Source organism: Cygnus olor, chromosome 14 (assembly GCF_009769625.2).
Source record: "Cygnus olor isolate bCygOlo1 chromosome 14, bCygOlo1.pri.v2, whole genome shotgun sequence".
Taxonomy (NCBI): Eukaryota; Metazoa; Chordata; class Aves; order Anseriformes; family Anatidae; genus Cygnus; species Cygnus olor.
Genome location: NC_049182.1, coordinates 3,252,313 through 3,277,023, shown reverse-complemented (window position 1 = coordinate 3,277,023; position 24,711 = coordinate 3,252,313). Strand labels below are relative to the sequence as shown.

Below are 24,711 nucleotides of genomic sequence, written 5' to 3'. Positions count from 1 at the left end.
CGCTGGATCCCATGCGCTGTGACCCAGCAGAGCAGCCCAAGTCGCCATCACCTGGAAAAAAACCCAAAGCCTGGGGTCTGGCTACTTTTGTTCAGCGTGGAGCCAACGATGCTCTTCACAGCTCAGCCTTGGGCTGACTTTCCTGGCCAAAATCCAGCGCCTGTCACTGAATCTGTGCTGTATTCATTTCCCGTGGAGTTCCAGCTCGGTCAGGGTGGCTGTGCCCTGCATCCCCTCCGTGCCCCCAGCATCCTGCGCTCGCCACGCACCACCAGCAGACGCAGGTGGAGGAGAGCTGAGGAGATGCAGGAATGGGGCTGGGGGGCTCCCACCTGGCTCCCAGCAGGGATTTAGGGAGCCACAGGAGGAGGAGTTGATGCTCCCCTGCCCAGCTCTGCAGGGAGCAGCGAGCCAGGGGGGCTGCAGGGACAGGGAGTTCAGCAGGGGTTCACCGCAGATTTGGGCTGCGGTTCAAAAATGCCAGGAATTCCATTAAAAAAGGAAAAAAAAAATAAAATAAAAAAGCACTTTTATAATAGGAGAAATCTCCGGTGTCTGCAAGGGGAAGCAAACCCCAGGGCAGGGCCGCTGCTTCCCAAGCTGAGCCCGTGGGAGCACAGGGCACCGCAGCACAGCCCAAGGGTGATTTGCTATTTTTATTTTATTGTCATTAGATTTGCATAGCGATGCTCACAAAAGGCACCGGCAGGTCTTCGTGATGCCCCGGAAGTTAACAGCGAGCGGTGGCTAAACAAGCACTAACGCAGAAACCACACTGCTGTGAGCGTTTCGAAGCCGTGCTCCTCTTCTTGGGCTGTTTCGGCCTCTTCACCAGGCTGGGAGCCGCAGAACACACGGGCTGCACAGCTCTGTGCCACAGCGAGACAGTGCAGCGCTCAGGGGAAAACTAGTTGGTGGGGATTTTTTCCTCGGAGTATGTAAATAAAAATCAATATTCTAAACCAAAGACCTCCCAGTAACTAAATATTATTTATCTTAAAACTAAACAGCTTTGTCACATATGTATAATAATAAAGAAACAAATTACAAAGGAGGAATTTGATTTTATTGGTTTTATTCAAAGCGTCTGCATTATATATCAATTTCTAACAACAGAGTTTTCACAGTTCATTAGAGGCATTGTCAAAACGTTGGGTGAAGCTCGTTTCATTTCCCCACCAGTAACAGGAGACATCCCAGCCTGATTGTTTGTTTTAATTGCATTCATTCCTCACAACAGTGACCGATTTCAAACCATATCAGGGAAATCCGCCGCTTCAGCGGGGAAAGGCACTTCGGAGCAAGGAACATTTGAGCACGCAGCCTGAATTTGGGTTTCTCTCGGACTTGATATCCCAAGTATGGTCAGCGACAGTAAATCCCCACCTTTTCGATTTTGCTTCCCGCTAACAATTAGCATGTGGCAGTATGCTCGCTAAAGATTAACAAAAAATACCTTTCTTATTTTACCGACACGGCTATCTGCGGGTCAGCTATTGGCATTCTGCATCCCAAATAGCTGAGAGACCACACACTTCGCACCCGCGCCCGATATAGATTTTGGCAGCGACTGCCGCCTCGGTATGCATCTCATTCCTCAGCAGTTTGTAAGCTTGCCTTCGGTGCCCCTCTAGCTATGTGCTGGGCATTTCACAGGTGTCACTCTGCTGGCGGCTGCGCCCCGAGGGGCTCGCACGGCACGCGGGTGCAGGCTGCAGCACGAGGGAGGCCCTGCCGCAGCCCTTCAGCGGGCTGAAATCTCCCTGCTGGCAGGGAAATCTGTCCCGGCGAGGATCACGGGATAAAAACAAAGACTTTGAAAACGCGGAAGAAATTATTTTAGAGCTAGTTGGTGGGATCCGCAGCTCTCGGAACAAGGCTCTCGGTGAGTAATTGCAGCTACAAGGAGGGTGAGCATAGCTTCAGCCGAGCCCAGCTTAGCAAGAATCCTGCTAATGCCTCTTCCTCCGCTGCCGGCGGCTGCGGGCGCCCGGCCAAGCTCCCCCTCCTCTCCTGCAGGTACGAGCACTGCAGCAGAAATAACAGCTCCATCCTGCAACGCGTGGCCACGGCCTGACCCAGCACAGCACCTAAGTGCACTTCGTTTAATTGTCCCAGTGCCAGGAGCTCACCGGGATGTGCTGCTGTTTGCTGGACCAGAGCTGGAATTTTTCCTCCACTGCAGGACCCCGCACCTCAGGCAGGGGACAGCTCCCCGGCACGCAGTGTCACTTTTCCCTGACAAAGCCGCTAGGCGGGGGATGCCCCGCCTGGCCCCTATCCCATCCTCCGGAGCACAGGGGCGTGCAAATTGAGAAATGGAAGTGGGAGACGTGGGGCACGCTTGTGGCGCAGCTGGCACCAGCCCCGAATCCCCTGGGATTGGGAAACATGGACACTTGCGGCCGGGTGCTAGCTTTCACTGCAGCTTCTTTTGCTTTCTAAGAAAGGATTGTTCTAACCCAAGTTGTTGCTGTTTTATCCCCTACATCCTCACATGGAGCCAGCAATGAAAAAGGACGAGCGCAGGCATTCAGAGGGGTCTCTCAGATAAAGGTCTTAAAAGCGAACGAAGCTAAACCACCCTTTACAAAATCCCTTCTCCTCCCAGGGGGGTGTGAAATCAGAGTCACAGTGAATGAGGAACACCAATTAAATACACGATACAGACGGATGATGCATTGAAACTCTTTACACCTGTGTTACACTGAGGCAGCAGCTTTGTCAATGAACTGAGCCAGCTTCACATCTCTCTTCGTCAGCCCACCGCAGTCATGCGAAATGAGGGTGATCTGAACCTGAAAGGAAAAGCGAGGTGTTACAACAGCCGTGCTGAGCCCGGCAGGCAGCAAGGCCAGCGCTTCACGGAGAGCCCTGGGGGCTGTGCAGGGAGCGAGCCGGGTCCCACTGCTCACATCGCCCAGGGGAGGTGGTAGGTGAAGGGGCTCAGCAGAACCTGTGGACTAAAGCTCCACACACTAAAACTGGCTTAGCACCCCTGGGTTTCCCCAAGGAGAGGTGTCTGATTAAATAACTTGTTCTTTGCATTTAAATTCTACATATCTGTTTCACGAAGGATTTGGGTCAAGCAGAGTCAGTGGCTCAAGTGTGTTGCTACACCTGGAGGTGACGAAATTGTTGAGTTTGTTGCAGATTAACCAGTTGCCAGCTCTGAACCATGCAGCTGGCAGCAAACAATTGTAAAAAAAAAAAAAAATGGGTTCCTGGTGCCACCTCAGCACCGCGATCGCAGTATCTCTTTAAAGACTCAAATCCCTTTAAAAAGGCACAGCCTCTCTCTGTTCCCTTCTCTCTTCCATTGTATACAAGCTACAAAAGAGGCACCGAGGATGTGCTAGAGTTTTGGTCTACTTAATCTGCAGTGGTGGTGACTAGGGCTGGTGGACACGTCCGTTACCTTGCTGTAGACATTAAACCACTCCGGGTGGTGATTCATCTTCTCCGCTTGTAGAGCAACTCGTGTCATAAATCCGAAAGCCTAGGAGAGAAAGAACAGAGAGAAAAGCCCTCCTCCACCTGCAAGGACACTGATGGAAGTTCCTCTAGAAGCTTATCAAGGCTCACTCCAAGATCTCAAAAGCTGCCGGAGATGCTCCAGACTACAGCACCCCATTCTGGAGTGTGTTGGGGGAGCAACTCACCTTCTCAAGCCACTGATGCATTTCTGCACTGCCGAAAATCATCCCCTTCGGGTCCTGGTAAATCACTCTGCTCAACGTTACTTACTCCAGGACTCGAAGCCATTGCGTGGGGGCAGTGATTTTACCTTTGGCATCTGACAGTGATTTTAAACATCCACCCCGAGAGCCCTCATCCCTCGCTGCCTCTTTGCCAACGTGCCACTTCTAATTAAGCGCCACGCCACAGTACTCCTGCACCGGACAGATACCATTTCCAGAACCACGTCCTTTCACATAACTCTTTTGCTATTTATTTTACTTGCAGGGAGAGAGGTGGCAGGTGGCTTTGCCTCTCTGCTTTATGAGAAAATATTTTACCTTAAGTGAGTTAAAATAAGTTTCCCAATCCTCCGCCCCTATATTCTGCATGGCACTTTCCCCCAGGATGCAGGTTTTATCGCAGGCTCTAGAAGAAAATAATAGCATACCCTTGCCAAAATGCTTAAGAGCAAATCACTACATTATAAAGAAAATGAGAATGTCCATGTAAATCAAGAATGCAATTACACAGTGGGGCCCAAAGGGCCTCAGTGCGTGCGCAGAACGCCTCCAAGTCAATGGGCTTTGTTCGTGCTGTGCTCCATCCATCGGGGTTCAGGACCTCAATTAACATGCAAAGCATAAGTAACATCCACGTTATAGTCTGGTTCACATTATAATACAACGATCTCAACAAAGACCTACCTGATTTAGGTAGGTTTTTAGTGCTAATTTATGGAAGAGAATGTATATAGCCCACATTCCACCAAGCGATGGCCGTTTCAAACAAACATGTGGTCAATGAATAACATATAATGGTTGATAATAGTTTCAGTCTTTTTTCCTCTCACAAATTACAAAAACCTTTAAGAAAAAAAAAAAATCAGTGCCTGGATGAAGTATGACTCTGTTAGTCGCTTTGCCAGTCAAATGAACGCAAACGTTATAATCAGAGAAAATCATTCCAATGAGGTTTGTCATTTGGAAATCGCCAAACTGTCAGCAATTAAAAAGCTTTTTTCTTTGACCCAAGAACATTCCAAAATTCGGGAAACCTAACTTCCCTTGAAGCTCTTGTTTAGTTTAATTTTGCTTGGAGTGAACAATTACTTTTAAAAATTTTCCAATGTTTCGGCAGCACGCTTTGAAGCAGAACGCGGGAAGTTGTGCACTAGGCAGTGACAATTTGGAACATGCACGCATTAACAGTTCGAAAACAAATTTTATTTAAATGGTTTTAGAGAGCCCGCAGTCTTGATAGGAAAGTTATTTCCAACAGTGTACGTTTCTGCGGCAGCCTATATGCAGAAAGGTTCCCAGAAGTTTAAAACAGCAACGCCACTGCAGCTAGGCTGCCTCTGTGCAAACAAACAGCAAAGGAAAAAGTAGATTAAACCTACAAAAAAAACAACCAGGTTTGCCTGTGCTCTCCCAGACTCTCCACCCATCCAAGCAGCTCGCCCACGTGCACACACGCGGTTACACGGGCCAAGCGTGATTCATTTACTGCAGGACGCTTATCTCCGCTCCGCACACGGACGGGAGGCAGGCAGGAGCTGGGCACACGAACTACCCTGCTCAATCCATCCGCTCCACAACCTTCCTTCGTGCAGCTCGCCGGCCAGCAGACCCCTCTCACCTCGCTCCCCCGGGGCTGTGGGTGCTGGTGTGAAGGCGACGTGCCCTGCCGAGGGTCCCCGTGCCACCGGGAGGGCTTCCACGGCCATGCTCCTGCCGTGCGGCCACGACTGTCCCAGCCGGGGCACGTGGCATCCGTGGAGGCCATGCACAAAGGATTGCGTGCGTGCCCCGCCGCTCTCCCTTGCTGCAAACCACCCCGAGCAACTTACTTTTCGTATTTCAGTTTATTTTATTTCTACGCAAAACGCAAGCGTCTCCCCGCTAAGAAAATGAGCTACAGTTCTAGCGGGCAATTTCACCAGCGCAATCTCCATTAAGGTCCTAAATACTTCCTCTGCTAATTAAATGAATTGGAACGCTATTGTTTATGAATCACCTTTGTATTTGTAGAGCCGTAACCTTTCTTTGAGAAAATACAATTGGCTCTGGAAGGAAAAGATATTTAGGCTTGATTAGATATGAAAACACTATTACATAAAATCAGTTTGGACATTTCTTCACGTCTTGAAACTTGATCGGTAATTTGGTCTAATTGGTGATCAAGGAAACTATCTTGTGATCAATTAAAGTAATTACCACATTCCGGCAACACAACCAACCTTAATTTGAGCAGGAGTCTGCACTTCTTCAACTTTAATTAAAAATAATGAAAATTATTAAGCAGTCTGCAGTGCAAGATCATTGTCAAGACTGCATTGGTGGGCAAAATTTATCAGACCATCACACATTTCTTGATGAAAGTGGGACAAGTACTTTGCTTACACCGGTAAGACACAACATGATCACGAGCGTCACTGTATTAACAGACTTCTGCAGCCCCTCAGCCACCAACGGGAACTTTTTCAGATCGACCCTTGAAAAAGGAAGAGAGAGGGGCAAGAAAGGATTGGTGCATTTTCTAGAAGCCATAAAGAAGTATTTAAAGAGACTTTGCTGTATTAACTACTATAAACTATTCTGATAGTTCAGTAACAGGTATATTTGGTGGGTATTTCCAGCCTAATCCTTTTAGGACATTCTGGCTGAAGTAACACCCGGACATACAGGTTACCCTAAGTAAGTTCACCACATCACCAAAGCCCCAGAAGACAGCAGAATCCCTGCAGCCAGCCAGAAACAGCAGTAGAGGAGTGAGGAGGGAAGCAACTCAACTCCGAACTGCCAAGGAGATGCCGTAGGTGTGCAGTACGTCTCTTTCCTTTGTGTCTTTTCAGATCATAAAAGAACAGAAAACTACGGGTGTTTCAGTCATAACATCACTTCTAAAATTATTTTTAAACACTAGCAGCCACAGGGCGCTTCCATGAGACGAAAATCAGAGCTTCTCTCAGAAGAACAAGTTAACCTAATAAAGTAAAAAACAAAACAAACAAAAAATCCACAACTTTAAAAAAACAAAATGCAGCTGTCACATCTTGGTCAAAGGGTGTTTCAGGGCTGGCCAAACCGCTCTGGAAAGTGACAAAACATGCTGCTATCACAAAGTAAGACTTAATGTGACTTCTGTTGCCTGAGAATGGGAAAACCAGAGCTGGCCGCGCTGCTCTCAGCGGTGGGAGGAAAGATGAAATTCCATCCAACGCTCTGCGCCGCACCGCGCTTAACAGCTCTGGGAGAATCGCGGGATCCCGGAGCTAATCTGCTATTATTCTTCCTCTCACACTTCTTAAGCAAGGAATCCATTCATCTTAATACTTTTTAAACATGCTGCTTTTGTACGGCGCTTGCCAACATTATCTTGATGAGTTCTACATCAAAGCGGCGCAGGTCGATGTGTCGTGCTAATATATCACCGCGCGGCGCGTCCCCAGTGATAGATTACCGCAGTGCATCTCCAGAGCTAGCAGCTGACAGTACTTGACTCGAAAACGGAGATATTCAAGAAAAAAACAGCCGAAAGGCTCAACAATGTAATCATACAAGGTTTTTTATTTATTTGTTTTAAAATGTGTGAGCTACAAAGAGAGTACCCAGGCTTCCTAAATCCTTCAGACGCTCAGCCAAGGAAACCATATGCTAATCACGAGTACATTAAGGTTTCTGCCTCCCATCTGTCATTATAACGCTGGAGGTAGCATTAACCTTGACCTTGCGTAGTGTGAGGGCTACCTGTCTTCCCTTCCCCACCCATCCGGGCTGCATCTGTACCATTTATCAGTGGGAAACGAATAAATAAAACAAGTTACGGCGATGCTGTCATACATGGCAAGAGACGACTACTCTTTGCACATTTGCTTTCCATTCACCCAAATAAAAAATAGCCCTGCGCACAGCACGTAGCACGTGTTCTCCTCAGCAGTTTGACACAACAATAAACGCGGATCATTAAGGTTCATTCCCAAGCTTTCACATAGCCAGCTTCCATTACTACCTACTGGCGAGCTATGGGTCAGCAGAGAAAAGGGAAAAGCTCTTTGATGGCAAGCTATAGTAAGCAATGTTTAGCTAGTCACGAGGGTTTAACTCAATCTCATGACATTTTGTGGTGTGCTCACCAGAAGAATCCATGGTTTGTTTTATTTTTATTCTATTCGCTCCACTAGGAAATACTTCTACCTTATAAACATGCAAAAACTGTCTTGCAAGGAAGAGTGCTTAACTAACGTTTGAGAAGATGAAGGCAGCACACGAGGACAGGTATTCATTCAGTCTCAAAGCCACGTGCCCAGTCTAGGACTGGTTCCTACTGGCACCACTGGCCTGTGTGAACCAACCCCAGGGAACTGGCTTGCCTCGGGGCTTTTGTCCTGCCTGGATTCACACACAACATGAACCAGAGGAACGCATTCCCATTGCTCTTCCCCCTTTTACCACTGTTCCGAGCAGCGCCATCCTGCATAAGAACCCAACGAGATCGTGCCCCAAACCACAACGAGACCGTGCCCCAAACCACAGCTAAACTCCGGGTGATTCAGCCCTTCCTGTGAACGTGCCCTGCATCAGCACGTCCTGGAGAACCACTCTTCTGCCCCTCACCTGCCTGCCCGGAGCCGGGCAAACCACATCCCCACCTCTTCCTGGGGGAGCTGCGAGCACGTTTTGGCCGTTTGTCCCCATCCCCTCCATCCCCAGCAGGAGCCGGGAGGGCAACGGCCCCCAGCAAACTGGGGAGAAAAGGTTTTTTCTCCTCTTTAGCAGCTTGAGCAGCAAAACCTTGTGAATGCAGGCAGCCCTCCCTTTGCCCAAGCACGGCTCAGCATTTGGGACAAGAGCGAGCATAGCCCTGAAGGACACCAATAAAGGAAAGGGGGGAAGTGGAGCGCCGCAGACATGCCGGCCTGTGCTGAGATGCCACTGCTGTCTTCGTAAAGAAGCTGTATGTAACAAAGCAAAACAAAAGCAAAAAGCAAACCCCTCAAAAAAAAAAAAAAAAAGCCCTAAAATTCCCAACTTAATTGTCTATACTTTTCTGCATTTACAATACCCTTTTACAACCCGTAGCCGACTGCTCACATCCCCCATGCTTAGCTGCACACATCATTTATACAAACGTGAAACGTTGCTTTGCTCTCTAAAAAAAGTTACCTATTTATATTCAGATCGTGGCTGTAAACACTGCTCTCCAAGCTCGCCGTTAGATCTGCGGCAGCGTATGTGAAAACCTTTACACTGCGCTCCACAAAGAACGCTGGTTCTGTCTCCCAACACTTGTTTACAATTATGTCGGTGAAGAAACTAGCTAGCCAGCTCTATATCAAACATTTTTGACAGCAAAAGCACAAACACTGATCTATTCTAAGTAGTTTGCCACTCTATGTAATCTTGGAAAAGGCATTCCTGCCTTTGATTCTAAAAATGTTTATACTTCATACATTATGCAAATAGTTTTTATATATTAAGAAATAATGCAAGCAAAGCTCAAGTTAAATTAAATTCTTCAACAATAACCTTGCCAAAGCACTGATTTTCCTATAAAAAAATTATTCCAATTTGTTGATCTTACATTGGATGAAACATACTGTAACAATCTTCATAATTTATGTCCTGTTGGGACACTATGATTTAAAGTAACATAATACAGACCAGCATCACTGCTAATCTAAACCACCTGACCAGATAAACAACAGTTTCCCCTTCCCTCTTCATTGAGGGTATTTCTGTTTATTGTCATATGATTTACCAATTTGAAGAACATGAAGAATAAATGGAGGCGAGCAGAGCCGGAGCTCTGAGGCATGGCCTTTCGGAGCGGGGGCGTTCGCTCACGCAGGTACCGGTACAATGTCAAGCGCCGCAGGAGATGACAGACGGCAGCCTCAGGAATTCTGGCCGCAGGAAAGCCGCCGGCGGTGCGGGGAGCTTGGAGCTTGGCGGCCGCGTGGTGCGACCCCGACCAGGTGTGGCGGTGCGATGCTCCAACAAGGCCGCTCCTCTGCCGAGCTGCTCCTCCAACCCCGGCAGCGACCTTGGCAGTGCCAGCGGCTGGCCATAAAGCAGGTGCAGGCGTAACCTGCCCCGTCCGAGGCTCTACAGGTCTGAAAAATACACATTTTCTGCGGAGGCCGAGGGATATGGGGAGTCAGTGGAAGAGAAAGGGTCAGGGGAAGGTGTAAGAGCCCCGACCTGCTCCCCTGGCTTGACTCTTCCCTCGTGTCCGCCGCGTGCGTGAGATGCTCACCCGCCAGCTGCCCCACAAATCCCGGCCTTATCTTTTGCTAATGTCAGCGTTTTCCTAACTGCTGAGCTTGGGCCTATTTTTCTCTTACTGGTGACAAGATGATACGAAATGGTACATCTGTTCCCCTCTTCCTTGTCACATTTTTACTTTTCCAGCAGCGCCGGGGATCATTTTTCCCATTCTCCTTTTTATTACAGTAAGTGATTGCACCTGGGTTTCATGAAGAGAAAGCAGATAATACGCACAGTGATTCAGGGAACAGACTTCACGCCCAAGTTAATCACCTAATCCACCAAAAAGATTTATAAACTCAACGGAGTGGAAGTGAGGTGTCTTAAACCGGCATTACAACTTCTTTCTGCGAGGGATGAACGGTTCGAGGCTTGGTACAGCCAGATCACATCGTGTGCCTGGAGACGCATAAAAGCGATTACAGTTGCCCGTAAAGTCTACCGCAAAATGCGCAGAAGTCCTGAATTTAAAATCCCTGCCAGAACTGGGACAAGGGCACCCTGAAAGGTGCCATCCCCCAGGGGCAGAGCCCTGGGCTGATCCCCACGCGTGTCACAGCCACAGTCCCATCACGGCACCGCGGTGCCCATCCTCACCCTGAGCTCTGTGCATCGCCCGGTCCCAGTAACGCTGGGTGCCTCCAGGTAGAAGTCAACCGGCTCAGGGTCAACACAGATCAATGACAGGAGGGAGCAAAAGCAAAGATTTAGTGGCACTTTCTTCACTCACCGCTAAATTAATTCCATCGTAGCAGCTTCAGTGTCGAACCCACGGCAGCTAAAATCAGATATAATTCCAAGGATTTTCATACGTGGCATTTGTGATGTATTACTTTATATGGAAGCATTCTGAATAAATGCCTTTTTTAAAATTATTTTTGCAGTTCCAGTTCCTTCAGTACTCTAGGCAAACATAGCCTCATAAATATTATTTTGTTTATTCAAAATTGGGTTTGGTCAGATTTTAGAGATTCGTACCCAGTTTTAACAAGCTCCACTTGTCCTTCTCCTTAATATCACTCTTACTTGCTCAACACAGGAAAAAGACAGAAAATAATCACAGGTTTCAGGACTGAACTGGAACAGGGAAGAAATCCTCCAGCTCAAACAAGGAATGTGAAGGTTGCACTTAGGAGGTTTACACCAAATAAAATGGCTATTTCACAAAACGTGATTTTTCTAAATGAGCTTTTTGCACCCAACCTATAAACATTAAATAATACAGCGAAGCCCCCATTAACTGAGCACCTGCTAAAGCAATCAGTAACTTAAAATAATAAACTCTCTTGGCTGCGCAACTGAAAGAACAATGATAATTTTACTTGTTAAAACAAATGTTTGGCCCAGCAAATCAAAACTCTAGCTGAATGAAGCTGTCACAGCAAACACTGTAAAAATAAACTAGCAGCGAGATGCCGTCAGCCCCCAGCTCCCACCTTTTCCATTCCCACCCCTGGACCCGTGCCACGTCTCCACTCATGTAGGGGCTTCTTGTTGCACACCAAGAGGCAGAAAAACACCCATGCCCACGCCGTGCCAGCCCACCCCACAAAGCTGTTCTCTAACAGAGCGAATGAGAACCCAAATAAGCGACGCCCCAACGTCAGCAATGTCCCCAAACCCTCCTGTACAGAGCTCAGGTGCTTTCTCTGCTGGAAAACTTTTCCGAATTGGTGCGAAAGAGCAGGGAAGCTCACTATCCCATTGCACCGCTCTTTGGATGGAACAGATCTGGCTATAGCAGAATAAAACTCTCCTCTTTTTACCCAATGCTTCTTCTAATTTGTATGCGAAGGGATGATTTCATTCTGTAGACACGAAAATGAGGTTTGCATGCCATATATGCCGCTGATAACAATAAGAAGCGCTCAGACCAAATTTTCCTTGGTCTTTTGGCCAAGATTATACGTACTACCAGTTTAATATACAAAATATTCTTTGCTGAGTATCCAAGGGCAATCATATCCTGCCTCTGATAATCCTTTAAATCTCTGCCATTTATGATCCTAAGAAAACATCAAAGAGTGATAAGAAAGGCATTGCTTTATGATGGATTAAGAAAGGCAGCAGCTGGTCTCACAATCCTATCATCCTTCACTATCCTCTTACCACTACACTGCGAGCTTTTTTGGTTTGGTTTTTTAAAAGACAAGGTCAATAATTCACACATGCGACAGAAGAAATCACGACGGAGGTGTGAGGAGTTTGGAGGGGTCTTCTGGCCACCCTCCTGGCCAAGCCAGAGCCTAAATGACCCAAAGCCGTGAAATACCACAAATAACCACTGCTCGCAGGCCTACTCAGGGATTTTACCCAGCTGAGCTGCTGAAAACATCCTCAGGTACTGTCGGAGCAAGTCTGCAGGCCTGTATGCCTCTTTTAGTAGGAGAGAGTAGATTACAGGTGGGCGCAGTGAACGCAGCAGGAGACCTCCCTGGGTGAGCATCAGTAGGCTTCTGAGACAGATGGCGATGTACAATTCAAACGTTATTTTGCAGACAGACGTTTCAAGTCTAGAAGTGACAGAGGCTTTGAAAGGAGAGTAGGAGCAAGCATCGCGCCAGACGGCACGTTTCTCTTTGGGAAACCCTCCCAGCCCGAAGCAGTTGGGTAGTTTGCCTCCTCTCTCACAACACCCGCTGCTCTCGGTGCGATGAAGCCTCTGCAGTCCGTTCGAGCACCCCGACCTGCACTTCGTCTCCTGCACTCGGTGGCTGGAAGAACGGCTGGCACAGGGAGTGGAGAAATGGACAAAGGCAGCTACGTGAAGCTGCATTATTAAAAAAAAAAAAAAGGATTGCTAACTGCCAACAATTTGGATAGAAGTACACAAGCCGTGTTTAACACTTTCTGCTGTCCTCAGCCCTCCCCGTGCCCCAAGCACGTTCCTGGAAGCAGCAGGGTACATTCAAGGTGCTGTATTATGAGAGGACCCATGGGTGCTCCCGTTAGCTGTGTGTTTACTAAGGGTTCCCCTGGGGAACCCACCCCATTTTGTACATCCCTGCACCTGGAAACAGGCAGATGGGCTCAAGAGCAGGCAAATACTGATTCCTGGCCCTTCAGTGAACACCAAATTTCCTTCAGAAATTCATATTAGCACACCACGAACGGAAATCCCCTGCACAGCTCCAATTCTCCATTAGATTGGGCATTAAAAGAAGCACGCCTAGGCACAACGAAATGAGCTTGTAAAGCCAGGGGTACTTCTGCTCACTGCAAGCACCCACTACTCATACCATGGAATAAAGCCTCTCCCGTCAAGGCACCCCTTGGTCCTACACAGACATGGATGTGAACACCTCGTGCCATTCTCATCGCAGCACAAGGAAAATCTCACACCAGACCCTGAAATGAATGAATGAGGACTCCAAACCTGACTCAGCACGGGGTGAGCTCTTCGCTCAGCCCCACCAAGCCCCTCCAAGCCATCCGCCAGTCCGCGGTCTTCAAAACGCACGCGACTTGTCGTCTTCAGCCCAGCCAAATTAGAGGAAGAAAAAGGGCAGCACAGAGAGGGGAAAGGGAGGACGGGAAGTTCTCCCCCCCAAAACCCATTTGAAGCTGGTTTACAGCTTTATGAAAGACGAATGAAAAATTATACTCACATCACACTGATAAACTGTGGGTCTGCCAGTGGCTTTTCAGAGCAGATGTAACATTTTAGCAAATGTGATTGTTTGTGAAAGAAATAATTCTGATCAAAAACGAAATTGCAGCCAGCACGAGCGCTGGGCTTCGTCACTCTAATCCGCCCTGACAGGAAGCAGCGAGTGGAGATTCCTACTGTGAGAGCAGCAGATGTGAAAGGTCAGCGCTGGCCTGCGACTTCAAAACCGTTAACGTGTAAAACAGTGTGCATTAAAGCCCGAGACGGCTAACCGCCGGATTAACGGATGTCCGCTAAGTGGGTTTGATGTGCTTTTGGCAAGTAATGGTTAATTTTTAAATAGGTGCCCTGCCAACTTATTTTATATTATTCTGCCAGGCAGAGTCCATTTTTAATTACAGTCGCAGAGGGTAACATCCCAAAGCACGTCTTTCCTTCGTGCTATTTTTTGGAGCGACTATGAGCAAGTGGGGAAACTGGAAAAAGCAACTTACGGTTTGGAAATGTAGCCAGGCATCATCCCAAAACAAGGGGACGCAGAAGGTTAAGCAACCAAGAGGGAGAGATGTGCTATTTGCACTTAATCAGCATCTTTCCAGCACCCCTGTAAACATAAATTTTAATGCACGAGGAGTTACGAGACATGAGATTTCCCTAAGAGGAAAGGTAAAGCGTTATTCTGGCTGAACATCTTCTTCGGAAGAGGCAACGTGAGTCCTCTTCTGGACCTGGGGCAGGTAGCAGGAGGGAGCCCCAGCTCCAGCTCCAGCTACCAGCACCGACCCGCTCACACTTGCTGCATTTTGGTGCAGGCACACGGTGGCCCTGCCCGTGTGGCTGCTCCAACATTTCTTCCACATAATTCAGAAATTCAGACGGAGGGGACAATCACCGTGTGCCTAACACACAGCTGAGAGGAGGGAGAAACATCTCTTCCCCTTCGGATCTACAAGAAGCCTTGCGAAACCCAAAAGGCACTTTGACAAATAATTCCTATCTGCGCTTTCAGCTTAATGCCTGGAACAAGCAGCAGGCAAACGCCGTCATAATTTCTACTAAAGTGATAATAAATCTATCTTTTAAGGGAAGCGTTTGTATTGGAGCCAACTGGAGAGCAGCCCGGAGGTCGGCCGGACAGATGTCGGCAGGGCCTGCTTAAATCAAGACCCAACAGGTCTGCCGGGCGCGGCAGGCTCGGCGATCAGAAACGCCACCGCCCTGGACGATTACAAGCAATAAAACAAAGGCTTCGTCTCTAGAGAGCCGTGACTGAGCTCATCAGGAACACGAGCGTCCCTAATTGTGGGTAGGTCCTAGGGAAGGATCAGCGGATGTCACTCGTGCGACCCTGGGAGGTGGCACCCGGCCACGAGCCCGCTCCCAGCCTTCAAGTTCTTGCAGCACCGTGACGGGACCCTGGCCGAGGAGGGGACGTCCCCAGCCAGGCAGCAGCTCCCCAACACGTTACAGAACTTGGGTGAAGGGGCTGAAAGGAGGGGATGGCTCCCAAGAAGCCCCCCTTGCTCAGAGGGGAGCCGAGGCATCGGGCATGGCAGCACCCGAGTGACACACACACAGCTGCCATCGGGGCCGAAACGAAGCGGGTCTCACAGCAATACAGCAATACCCAGGCGTGGAAGGGGAGGCTGGATTGTGAAGGACTTTAAAAGACATACGAGGCAGCTGATGCACTACGGCAACTTCATTTAAAACAGAAAAAACATTGCCAAGTGCAAAACATTCGTCTGAAAATATCCTGGAGCACAGGCTGACTTTACACATGTTTTTGTACCCCGAGATGAAAATAAATCCAGTGTTTCCCAACTCCCAGCACCAAGGATTTACTTTCTGCCTAGATGCAACCCAACAGCATATTTCCACCGCCGCGGCTTTGCAGTATCGCTCATCAGGAGAAAAAACACTCGCTGCTGGCTAACTGCAAGTGTTACTGGAAACAGGACAAGCTGACAGGCGCCTCCTCCTCCTTTAAACTTGAGGATGGAGATTGTTCGGCTTGCAAATGATCCACCCGACCGGCACCTCCGGGCAACGGCACCCAGCCTGGTGCAGGGGGTGGGTGGACGGACAGATGGACGGATGGATGGATGGGGTCCCAGTCCCGCAGCTGGAGCCTGCCCCTGGGTGCTATCCCCTCAGCCCACAAGCAGCAGCTCCAGGAAGGAGCGAGCCTCCAGCAATACCGTGCACTTACCACGCTCTGTTCCGAGGCGCCGGCCCGCTCACGCTGGTTTAGCCCACAGGTTAACCTTTGCCAGTCCCAAGAATTTCGCTATCGGTTTCCAATAAAGGAAAATGTCAGCAGGCAGATACGCCAGAAATTCATTATTTTCAGATACAAAGATTTTCTCGACCCTGTAAAGCCACTCGTAAATAATCCTGATTTATTGCAAATCAGTTATTGTATTCATAAACGCAGGGAAGTCAGCGAACAACGTAACTACCAAAAGAAATACTTTCATAACTTTGCAGGTGCACAAATCATGGCATATGGGAGAGGACTCAAAGGATAATGGAAAATGAAGCGGTTTAGGAAGGAGTATATGAAAAACAGCACCTACCTAGGCAGATAAAAAAAAAAAATCTATTATTTTCATTCAACAGGCAACCTAACGCAGAACTCTAGCAGAGGGAGCAAGCAGACAAATACTACATGAAAAATACCAAATTCCCCCCCGAACAAATGAAAAGGGGCTCGTCCTTTGATTGCCAAAGCTGATGAGAAGGGGCAGCTCTGCAGGCTGCTCGCTCCTTGAGGCTAAACACAACCGACATGAGCCACACCTGAAACCAATCAGTGCCCAGGCTTTGAGAAGATTCACACGCGAGGACTAAATTTGTCGCAAATGGGTTGGTTTCCGATCCTAATGTAGCCAACTTGCTTTATTCTGACCTCCATTTAACAAATCAACTTAATGGGCACTGGGAGTGCTATAAAACTTAACAATGGAGTGATTTTAACTTTTAAAATACAGTTATGAAGCAAAATGTTGGAGAGCTCCTTCAATACTGGAAATCAAATTAAATCTAGACATTTTTTAACAGTCTTGACAGATATAATCCTAGTTACCATGTAAATTTATGGTAAGCTGCTGTGATATTAGCCACAGGTGCTACTTTTAATATATGGCCCGCAGCTGGCTGGGAATAAAATTTCTCAGAGGACTGAAAATGACCTCACTATCAGACAATGGAGAAGAAAAAAAAAACAAGACCACTGTGGCATATAAAAAGCTGGAGATGTGGCCCACAACCGAATATTTTACATAAAATTCATTTTAACTCTGCAGACTGTAGGTTAAAGGCTATTATGTTTTCAATACGTAAAAGGCGTGGACATATTTCAGCCAAACAGCCAAAAGATTATGTCCATAAAGCAGCAATGAAATCCACTGCCTACATATATAAAAACAAATTTTCCAATACCTTTGATCAACACAGAGGACAAAGCAATGTGCCGGAGGAGAAAAGGGAAGTATCAGCACAGTTCCAGCTGGAGCACGGGCACAGCACCGATTCCTGCTAGAGAGCTGGCAAAGCTGGACAGGACATGCAAAGTGAGAATAATAATTTATTTAACAGCTCTAGATTTTTAGCACATCTCTAAGTAAGCTCTTAAAACACAAGACTCCCCAACTGCAACGAAACACATGCTTCCGCCCTCCCCGAGCCATCCTCCAAAGCGTTTCCTCACTGTCATCTCCACTCAGGCTCATCCTTCACCTGCGTCCTGCATCCCCAAAACAGAGAACACATTTAAAATAACCCTAAAAAGTCTTAGAACGTTTGATTTCCTGTCATTTTATAAAATGACATTAGAGGTCTTACAGAGACTTCCTATGTGAAATTTAGGAAAAAAAAAAAAAAAAAACTTAATTAAAAACTTACCCAGTAAAAGAAAGCAGCTGTAAATACTGAACCTGGCCATCAGCAAACATGCCCACCTTCGTAATTTCCTAACTGCATTTTCTGCTTTGGCGTGATTACCTAAGGAAATGCAATCACACAGGCAGTTGCCCCTTAAGCCCTCCAGCCAAATCCAGCCAAATTTGACAAGAACCATGGAAGTCCCGACGTTGCGATGTTCCTGCGGGTCTGGCGAAAATGAGCAGTGGGACAAGGGACCCGAACCTGCCGCAGAGACGAGGCTGGGGGATGTATGGGCGAGGGGAGCTGGAGGGATCACACAGCTGGGGCAAAAGCCATGGAGGAGACAGGCCGGGAGGACAAATCCCTCGAAACCCAGGTCTCAGCTGTTTCACTGCTCCCAGAGCGGTTTCCTTGCTCCACAGGCATCACCGCTGCCCGCAGAAACCGTGCAAGGAACTTATCGGGAGTGCTGAGGAAAAGAAACGACTGGCTGCGTGCAAAGCGACCGAGCCACGCAGAGACTTTCAACAGAACTTTTGCATTACTTCTAAGCGCACTTTGTGCAAACAGGAAGGCATGGCATTTTCAGCACTTCTGGGTTTTAAGCAAGGTCTGTCCCCTTTGCACGATCACTCCTCCCAAAGCGTTCTGGACTGACACACCGGGAAAACTCGCGGAAACTCCTGAGATCCAGACCAGGACTCTGAGGTCTGCAGCACGCCACCCTCCCTCGATGACCACCTCTTAACATTTAGCCCTAAAGTTTCTGCAGTTTCTTGTCTGGGATCCCAGCAGCACCACCAGAGTTGGTTACACTTCTGTCCCGATTCTGAATGCTGCGGAGGGCTCACCCTACAGCTGGAAGGTGAACATTTTGTTTCCGTCACCCAGGGACGTGCAGGCTCTACAGCACGCCCTCCTGATGGCACTAAGAGGCCCCAAAGCCTTGGCAACTTCTTCTGCTCTTCCTTTCTCCCCACAACTGCTCCCTGCAACACACTTCAGCAGCCGGATTCTCCCTCCTACAAGAGAGAACAGGAACAGCAGAGGAAAACCAAGAAGCGATGCGTGGGCAAGGCGGAACGGGCACATCGATACGGCCAGCGCAGCTCTCCTCTACAGCCGAGCTGTGTTTGTATTTCTTCCCTCTACTCGGTACATTCTGCATTTTCTACAAGCTTAGAGCACATACCCACCACAAGCCTACCTCACACTAAAGGAAGACAGAACGTGGGTCTTCGGGGAGGACGCAGAAAATCTTGCCTTGTCTGGATACGTGACCATGCTTCAGGGGCAAGCTGCAGGGGACGGGGAGGGGACATGGGGACACGAGCAGCAGCACCACCACGGTGGGAGAGGAACCTGCCGTGCCCAGGAAGGAGCCCCAGCGGGCATCAACCCCTTCTCCCCGGGCAGGATCCAGCCCCGCTCCCCCCAGGACCAGTGCACGGTGGGCACCCACAGCACACAGCTCACAAACAGCTTCCAACGGGGGCTTCAGGCCGCTTTCCAGCTCGTTTTAGAGAATTGTGTCTCCAAAGCCCGTTTTCATGAAAATGTATCTTCAGACTAACCAACAGCATCAGCAGTTTCAAGCTCTGTGTTACAAAATAATTCCATAAGCCAGAAGTGTCATTAGCTTGTCAGTTGTTAAAAAGGCAGCCCATTTCTGATCGCTTTTAACCAAGCTAATCTCAGCCTGAAAGCTTCAGGAATCTAAATAACTCTTGTTTCACAGAAGTTTCATTTCATTCTCATGCTGAAAATAATATACATAAACCAAGTTCATGTCTACACATTTGCACGACTTTATAATAAAAGTTGTGTTTATATTCTTAACATCTGTTGACATACACAGACTTTGTAAACCTGGCATAGATTTTAAAGCCACAGAATTTTCCATGCATCATGAACACTATCTGTGAGAAGCAATAAAAAAAGCAATGAATACATTAATCATACCAATATCATCTGCAAAGCATAAATCTGAAATACCTTTCATGTCAGCTCCACTACTCGGTTTTTTACACACCTGATTTTATGCCATCTGCAAAGAGCAGAAGGAAGACCACTGAGGAAATAATATTTCTCAGTGCTCTGACGTTTACTGAATACTTATACTTTAAATATTGTAAACAGAAAATGTACTACAGGAAATCAAAGGAGTTGCACCTCAAAGCCTCGATCCTAACTGGAGGCACACAGAGGACCTGCCCTCTGGTTTGCCCCCCCAGCAGAAAGCCCAGGCTGGCTCCGACAGCCCCGGCACGACGTCTGCGAAGGGAAACCAGGAACGGCACATGGACTGCACCAACACCTTCCAGGCAGTTCAAGCAGCAATTTTTTTTTGAGTACCATTTGTAAGTTGACACGTTAGAAGTATAAATGTATACTTCTTAATTTACCCATTGAGTAAGTACACTCAATTTCCTATGCTGGCATACGCTTCATCAGTCTTCAAGTTAGGAAGAGCTATGAATATCTACCTATTTCGTAAGATAAATCTATGCACTCAAAAACCACAACTTTTTAGATTTTTACTGAAGCAGTGGGTTTTCTAGATATCTGCTGGTGGGCCCGCCTGCCTTGTCTCTTGACCTGTCCATTGGCACACTGCCTGAGTCTATCCGATCAAACCGATTTACTTACGGTGTGCAAAAATACTTTTCATTAAGTTTGGAATAAAACTATCTCTGGTTGTGCTGAACCAACAGATTTTGACCGTGCGCTGGCAGGGACAGCGTTTCATGAATATTTGAGTCACAAAGGCTAAAACCCCCACTCTGCATTGCCAGGTCTATCTCATCGTGTCAAGCGTGCTGTCCTCCTCCTGGTGGTTCCAGCTCCCTGAGCTGCCTTTGCACCTCCCCAAGGTTTCATGTGAGCTCCCTCTCATGGACTTCCCCATCTGCGTTGCCTCATGAATTAGTTGATATGGTTTTATTTGTTCTATTATTAACCCTCAGGACTGAAGTGCGATCCAGGACAAATGTGCCCAGGGCTCTGTCCGTGCTCACCGACCAGCACGGTCCTGCTCCTGGGCCGTGTTTCCCTGCCGTTGTTCTCTCGTTTTCCTTTGCCCTGCTCCGAGCAGCCCAGGAGCTCTGCTCCCACCTGCTCTCTGCTGCTGAGCTTCCCAAACCATGACAACTACTGCCTGAAACAGGACAAACAGAGCCAGCGTTACAAATCATGCTTTATCCAGCTCATTGGGATTTCCCAAAAACCTTGGTCTGGGCTTAGGCAGTGCCACGTAAATGAACAGATCTCACTCGGTCGCTGTACACAGACTAATGCATGGCCTGAAGCCTGGAGCTGGCTACGTCGTTCCCACGGGGGAGAAAAGAGCCACCTCTGAGAGCAATCGCCCTAAGAAAACCCTGCGTGTCCTCTCCCACCCGAGGAAGCGCTCACTGCGCCCTCAGAAATAAAACGGAGTGGGGATTGTCCTCCATCCGTTCCACACTCTTGCTGTTTTTTGTTATTGTAAGAAAATCAGCCTTTTGTCATTGCCCTCATGTCCTACAAATAAAACATTAACATACTGTAACTCTCTGCGACTTTGCCCAGAAGAAAAAGACTGAATTTACACAACAGACCCGAGTGGAAGAGCACCAGCGGCATTCGCACACCTTAGAGCAGGCTTTCAAAAGATTCAGCATGCAAAGCAGTGTGCTATATATGTTCACCTTCTGGCAATCTCTCCTCAAATCGGACTTTAAACCCAGCTAAAAAGGCTAGCTACATCAAAGGTGTAGACAAATATTTTCCTTAATTCTAGTTTTGGTGAAATTAACAAAGATGCACTTTTCTGTACAAACTCAGAAATTCAGAACGCAGCAAGAAAATGTCACGCAGACATTTGATGCGGTTAACTCCAGCTCTTGGAGCAGCACCTTTTTAAGCAAACTCACAATTCCTCACAATAAATGGGGTGACGGGGAATATTAAGTAAGTAGAATGCAGCTGACCACAAATCTCAAGCAAAATTCAGTATTTCCAATGAAAGCTTGTAACCGATGTCACAGACACGTTCTTGTGATTTGAAAAATGGTCAGGACTCGGACTTCAAATACAAACCCGGCAGGGTCTGACCAGGAATCTGCTGCACTGAAGACACTGCGAGATCAGCTACAACAACTCATTCGCGAATATGTATCAGACTTCTGGCTTCCTGTTTAGAAGGTGAAATGTTTTTCCCACCTTGTTTCCCAAAAGTTTGTATTCTTATATTTACACGTTTTTCCCAGTTTTTCCGCACAAAAAAAAAAACTCCACTATTCAACATTTGCATATTTCTAGCATTAATTCAGGAGTGCTAGTAATGAAAAAAAAATCAGGATTAAATATTATTTGTCTAATCCCATAGTACCGACCCTGACCTTGACCCTAATATTATAATCACGAAATTACAATTTTAGAATAATAAATCTACTTAACAACTACAAAATGGACTTAATTTACTCCACCTAATGAGACTGGAATCAGAGAACAATTCACTGAGGCAAACCCAACAGGGTTGGCCCTAGCAGGATACTCCCAGCTTTCTGAATACAAATATTTTCCCACCAGGATCATATGGAAATTAAAGCAATTATATTTCCTTTATATTAAAAGTGGTATATAACAATAATTACCTGATTAAAATTTTTGAAGTTGAATTCTTTGTAGATGGCATCTCTTTCGCCTAACTCAGACCAGCCTGAAGCTTTGAGATCCAGTAAAACTTGGTTCCTCTCCTCTGTTGTCAGCCAGTGGGACTGCGAAGACTATTAAGGAAAAAAAATAAAACCCATTACACTAGTGAGACTGAGGTTCCTTTATACAACAATAAAAAAACTGCATGATGAAATGACCGTAAGGTATTGTAGAGAAGTACACGTTTAAGACACAAGAGGTGGAAAATTCACTGTACTGTGTGTTACTTTTTGTAATTTCAGAGAGCAGCCTAACTCATGTAACTTGTAACACCAAGAAGCACCGCTTCTGTTTGGTCAGCTAAGTTTGGATAAATGCTTTTGTACAAACTAGACAAGAGCATCAGGCTGTTTTATGGCAATGAACACAGACAGCAGCATACCTGTGCCCAATACCTCATTCATCTGAATTATCCAGATGCTGTAGCACTTTAATTAATTTTCTACTATTCCACTTTGCCATATAAATAAGAGATTATTTACATGATACGCTACATGTACAATTACAAGGCTAAAGGGTGTATCAGGGGAATATCTGAATTTTAAAAGACAGAAACAACAATAATAGATAGTATACACAACTTGTACTTCGTTATTCCTAGAAAAGCAGGAATAGATTTAAAAATAGCAAGCACGGTGTTAATACTAAAAGCAACAGAGCGCTTCTTAACTAACGCTGAAAAGAAATACAAATGATAATACAATTACAACAAGTTACAAGCTAATGGTATAAGCACAGGATTCTGCAGAGCATGTTTTTTCAGGTATGCCTTATTTTAAACAAAAGGAGCCCTTCCGAAGCCACTGGGACACAGACAAGGCCAAGTGTATGAGTGGAGAATTAGACTTTGGAACAGACTGGTCCCAAGTTCACGCCACGAAGCAAGGCTGTAAGGGGAGGATGCTCCGTGCGGGAGCAGCGTTCAGAGGGCTTCAGCCTGCGGACACCAACAGCTCCGTGCGATGTGCTGGGTGTCGCAGCACAGCTCAGCACCCCCAAAACACGCCGAGCACCCCAAGGGCGCCACCGGGGCTCCGCAGCTCGGAGCTGCTGCGGGTCCCGGCGGCAGCCCCCGGGCCACCAGATGGTGCTGTGAGCCCGAGCAGCGCAGAAATTAGCGCAATTAAGGCCGCCCGAGCAAGGCTTGAAGCTCGTTCTCCATTAGCAAGTGGCGCTTCGTGGGAGATAACAGCAGATGCGTGGAGAAAATAATTGAAACCTCTGCAATGGCCGAAGAGCAACATTTTCACCAATAATTCGGGACAAAGATACGTGGCAGCATCACTGCAATTGTCTGCGCTCAGTAGGACACCTCCTTTCCAATGGGTTTTAGACACCCCACTGAACCTATTCAGGCTCTTTTTGCTTCAAATTTAACTCTGGGCTTGCAAGAGCACAAATGCTGAATGTGTTGTCGCTGCAGCGGCAGGCGCAGGCATGAATTCCTCGCGCTGCCCTCAAGCACATGCGAGTACTGCCGAAGCTCAGCCTAAATTTCACGAGAGCTGTTCCCCGGCAAGAGGTGAAACCCGCAGCTCGTCGCAGAGACCTGGTGGGGTGGCATTTCCTGAGGTCGCAAAGTCCAGGGCTGCGGGCAGGAGGCAGCACAAAGTCCGTGCCCCGGCTGGCGGGGAGATGTCACCGGCTCGGCCTCGGGGACACCTCAGCCACCTGCCTGCGGCCTCGCTGGGGCACGCAGGCATCGAGGAGCGTGGAGGCGCTCAATCCGCTCGCGTCCTCCGCAATATAAATACGGAGACCAAGCGTGACAGAGCCCCGGCTGCACACCGATTGTGGCAGCTCAGACCACGTCCGAGCCAGCTGTGCCCACATCCACCTGCTTCAGGTGGGCACGGACACGCAGCCAGGATTTGCGGAAATGCCGCCCGCCTGCGACGTGTGAGGGCACGGCGGGCCCGGGCTTGGCGAGATGGAAGGGTCAGGGAGAGCAAACACGCAAGCAGCAGAGCAAAACAGCACCGCACGGCCAACGCTTACGGCACAAGGGCGTTAATTTGCGCGTCCAATTAGCCACGCGTTCGTTACACTAAAGGAGCAGCCCCTCGCCCGCCTGGGGGCACCCCCCGCAGGGAGGACGGGGCCCGGCCCGGCCCGAGATGGCGGCGCGGCCCCGCAGCGCCCGGCCCCGGCCCGGCCTCACCATGGCGGCTCCGCTCCCGGCCGCGGCTCCCCTCAGCGCCGCCGCCCGCCGCGCTCCCAGCAGCGCCAGCCGCAGCCCGGCCCCGCCGCCCGGCATCGCCCCGGGCCCCGCCGCCTCCGCCCCGCCGTGCGCGGCCAGCGGGAGGAGCCGGGCGGCGGGGAGGGACGGCACCGGGCACCGAGCCGCGGAGGGTGAGGGGGGTGTGGGGGGTGGATTTGTCGCCAAAAAGGGGCTCCCCCGAAGGCCCGAGGGGGGTTTTGTGGTGCCAACGTTGTTTGGTTTTATAGGGAGGGAGAGGATTACCGGGGGGAATGTGTCCTGCTGCCTCCCAGACCAACCGGAGGCAGGGACTCTCCACCTCATTGCTCAAAATCTTCAGGCTTTCGATTATTAATAAAATTCTG

At 48.3% G+C, this 24,711-nt stretch overlaps 1 protein-coding gene across 3 annotated transcripts; it reads right to left on the bottom strand.

The window, feature by feature from the left end:
• Positions 1-1,048: 1,048 nt before the first annotated feature.
• Positions 1,049-24,459, bottom strand: PCBD2 (pterin-4 alpha-carbinolamine dehydratase 2). Of its 3 annotated transcripts, XM_040573427.1 has the most exons (5): positions 24,308-24,441; positions 22,086-22,217; positions 4,020-4,107; positions 3,419-3,499; positions 1,049-2,798 (listed from the first exon to the last, which is right to left on the bottom strand). In XM_040573427.1, the coding sequence occupies exons 2-5, from the start codon at positions 22,124-22,126 to the stop codon at positions 2,703-2,705; spliced, it is 306 nt and encodes a 101-aa protein (XP_040429361.1). In that variant the 5' UTR covers positions 22,127-22,217; positions 24,308-24,441; the 3' UTR covers positions 1,049-2,702. The 3 variants fall into 3 exon arrangements, with proteins under 3 accessions (XP_040429361.1, XP_040429360.1, XP_040429362.1); XM_040573426.1 differs by lacking the exon at positions 4,020-4,107 and having other exon boundaries at positions 24,308-24,459; XM_040573428.1 differs by lacking the exons at positions 4,020-4,107; positions 22,086-22,217; positions 24,308-24,441 and adding an exon at positions 13,559-13,672.
• Positions 24,460-24,711: the final 252 nt, after the last annotated feature.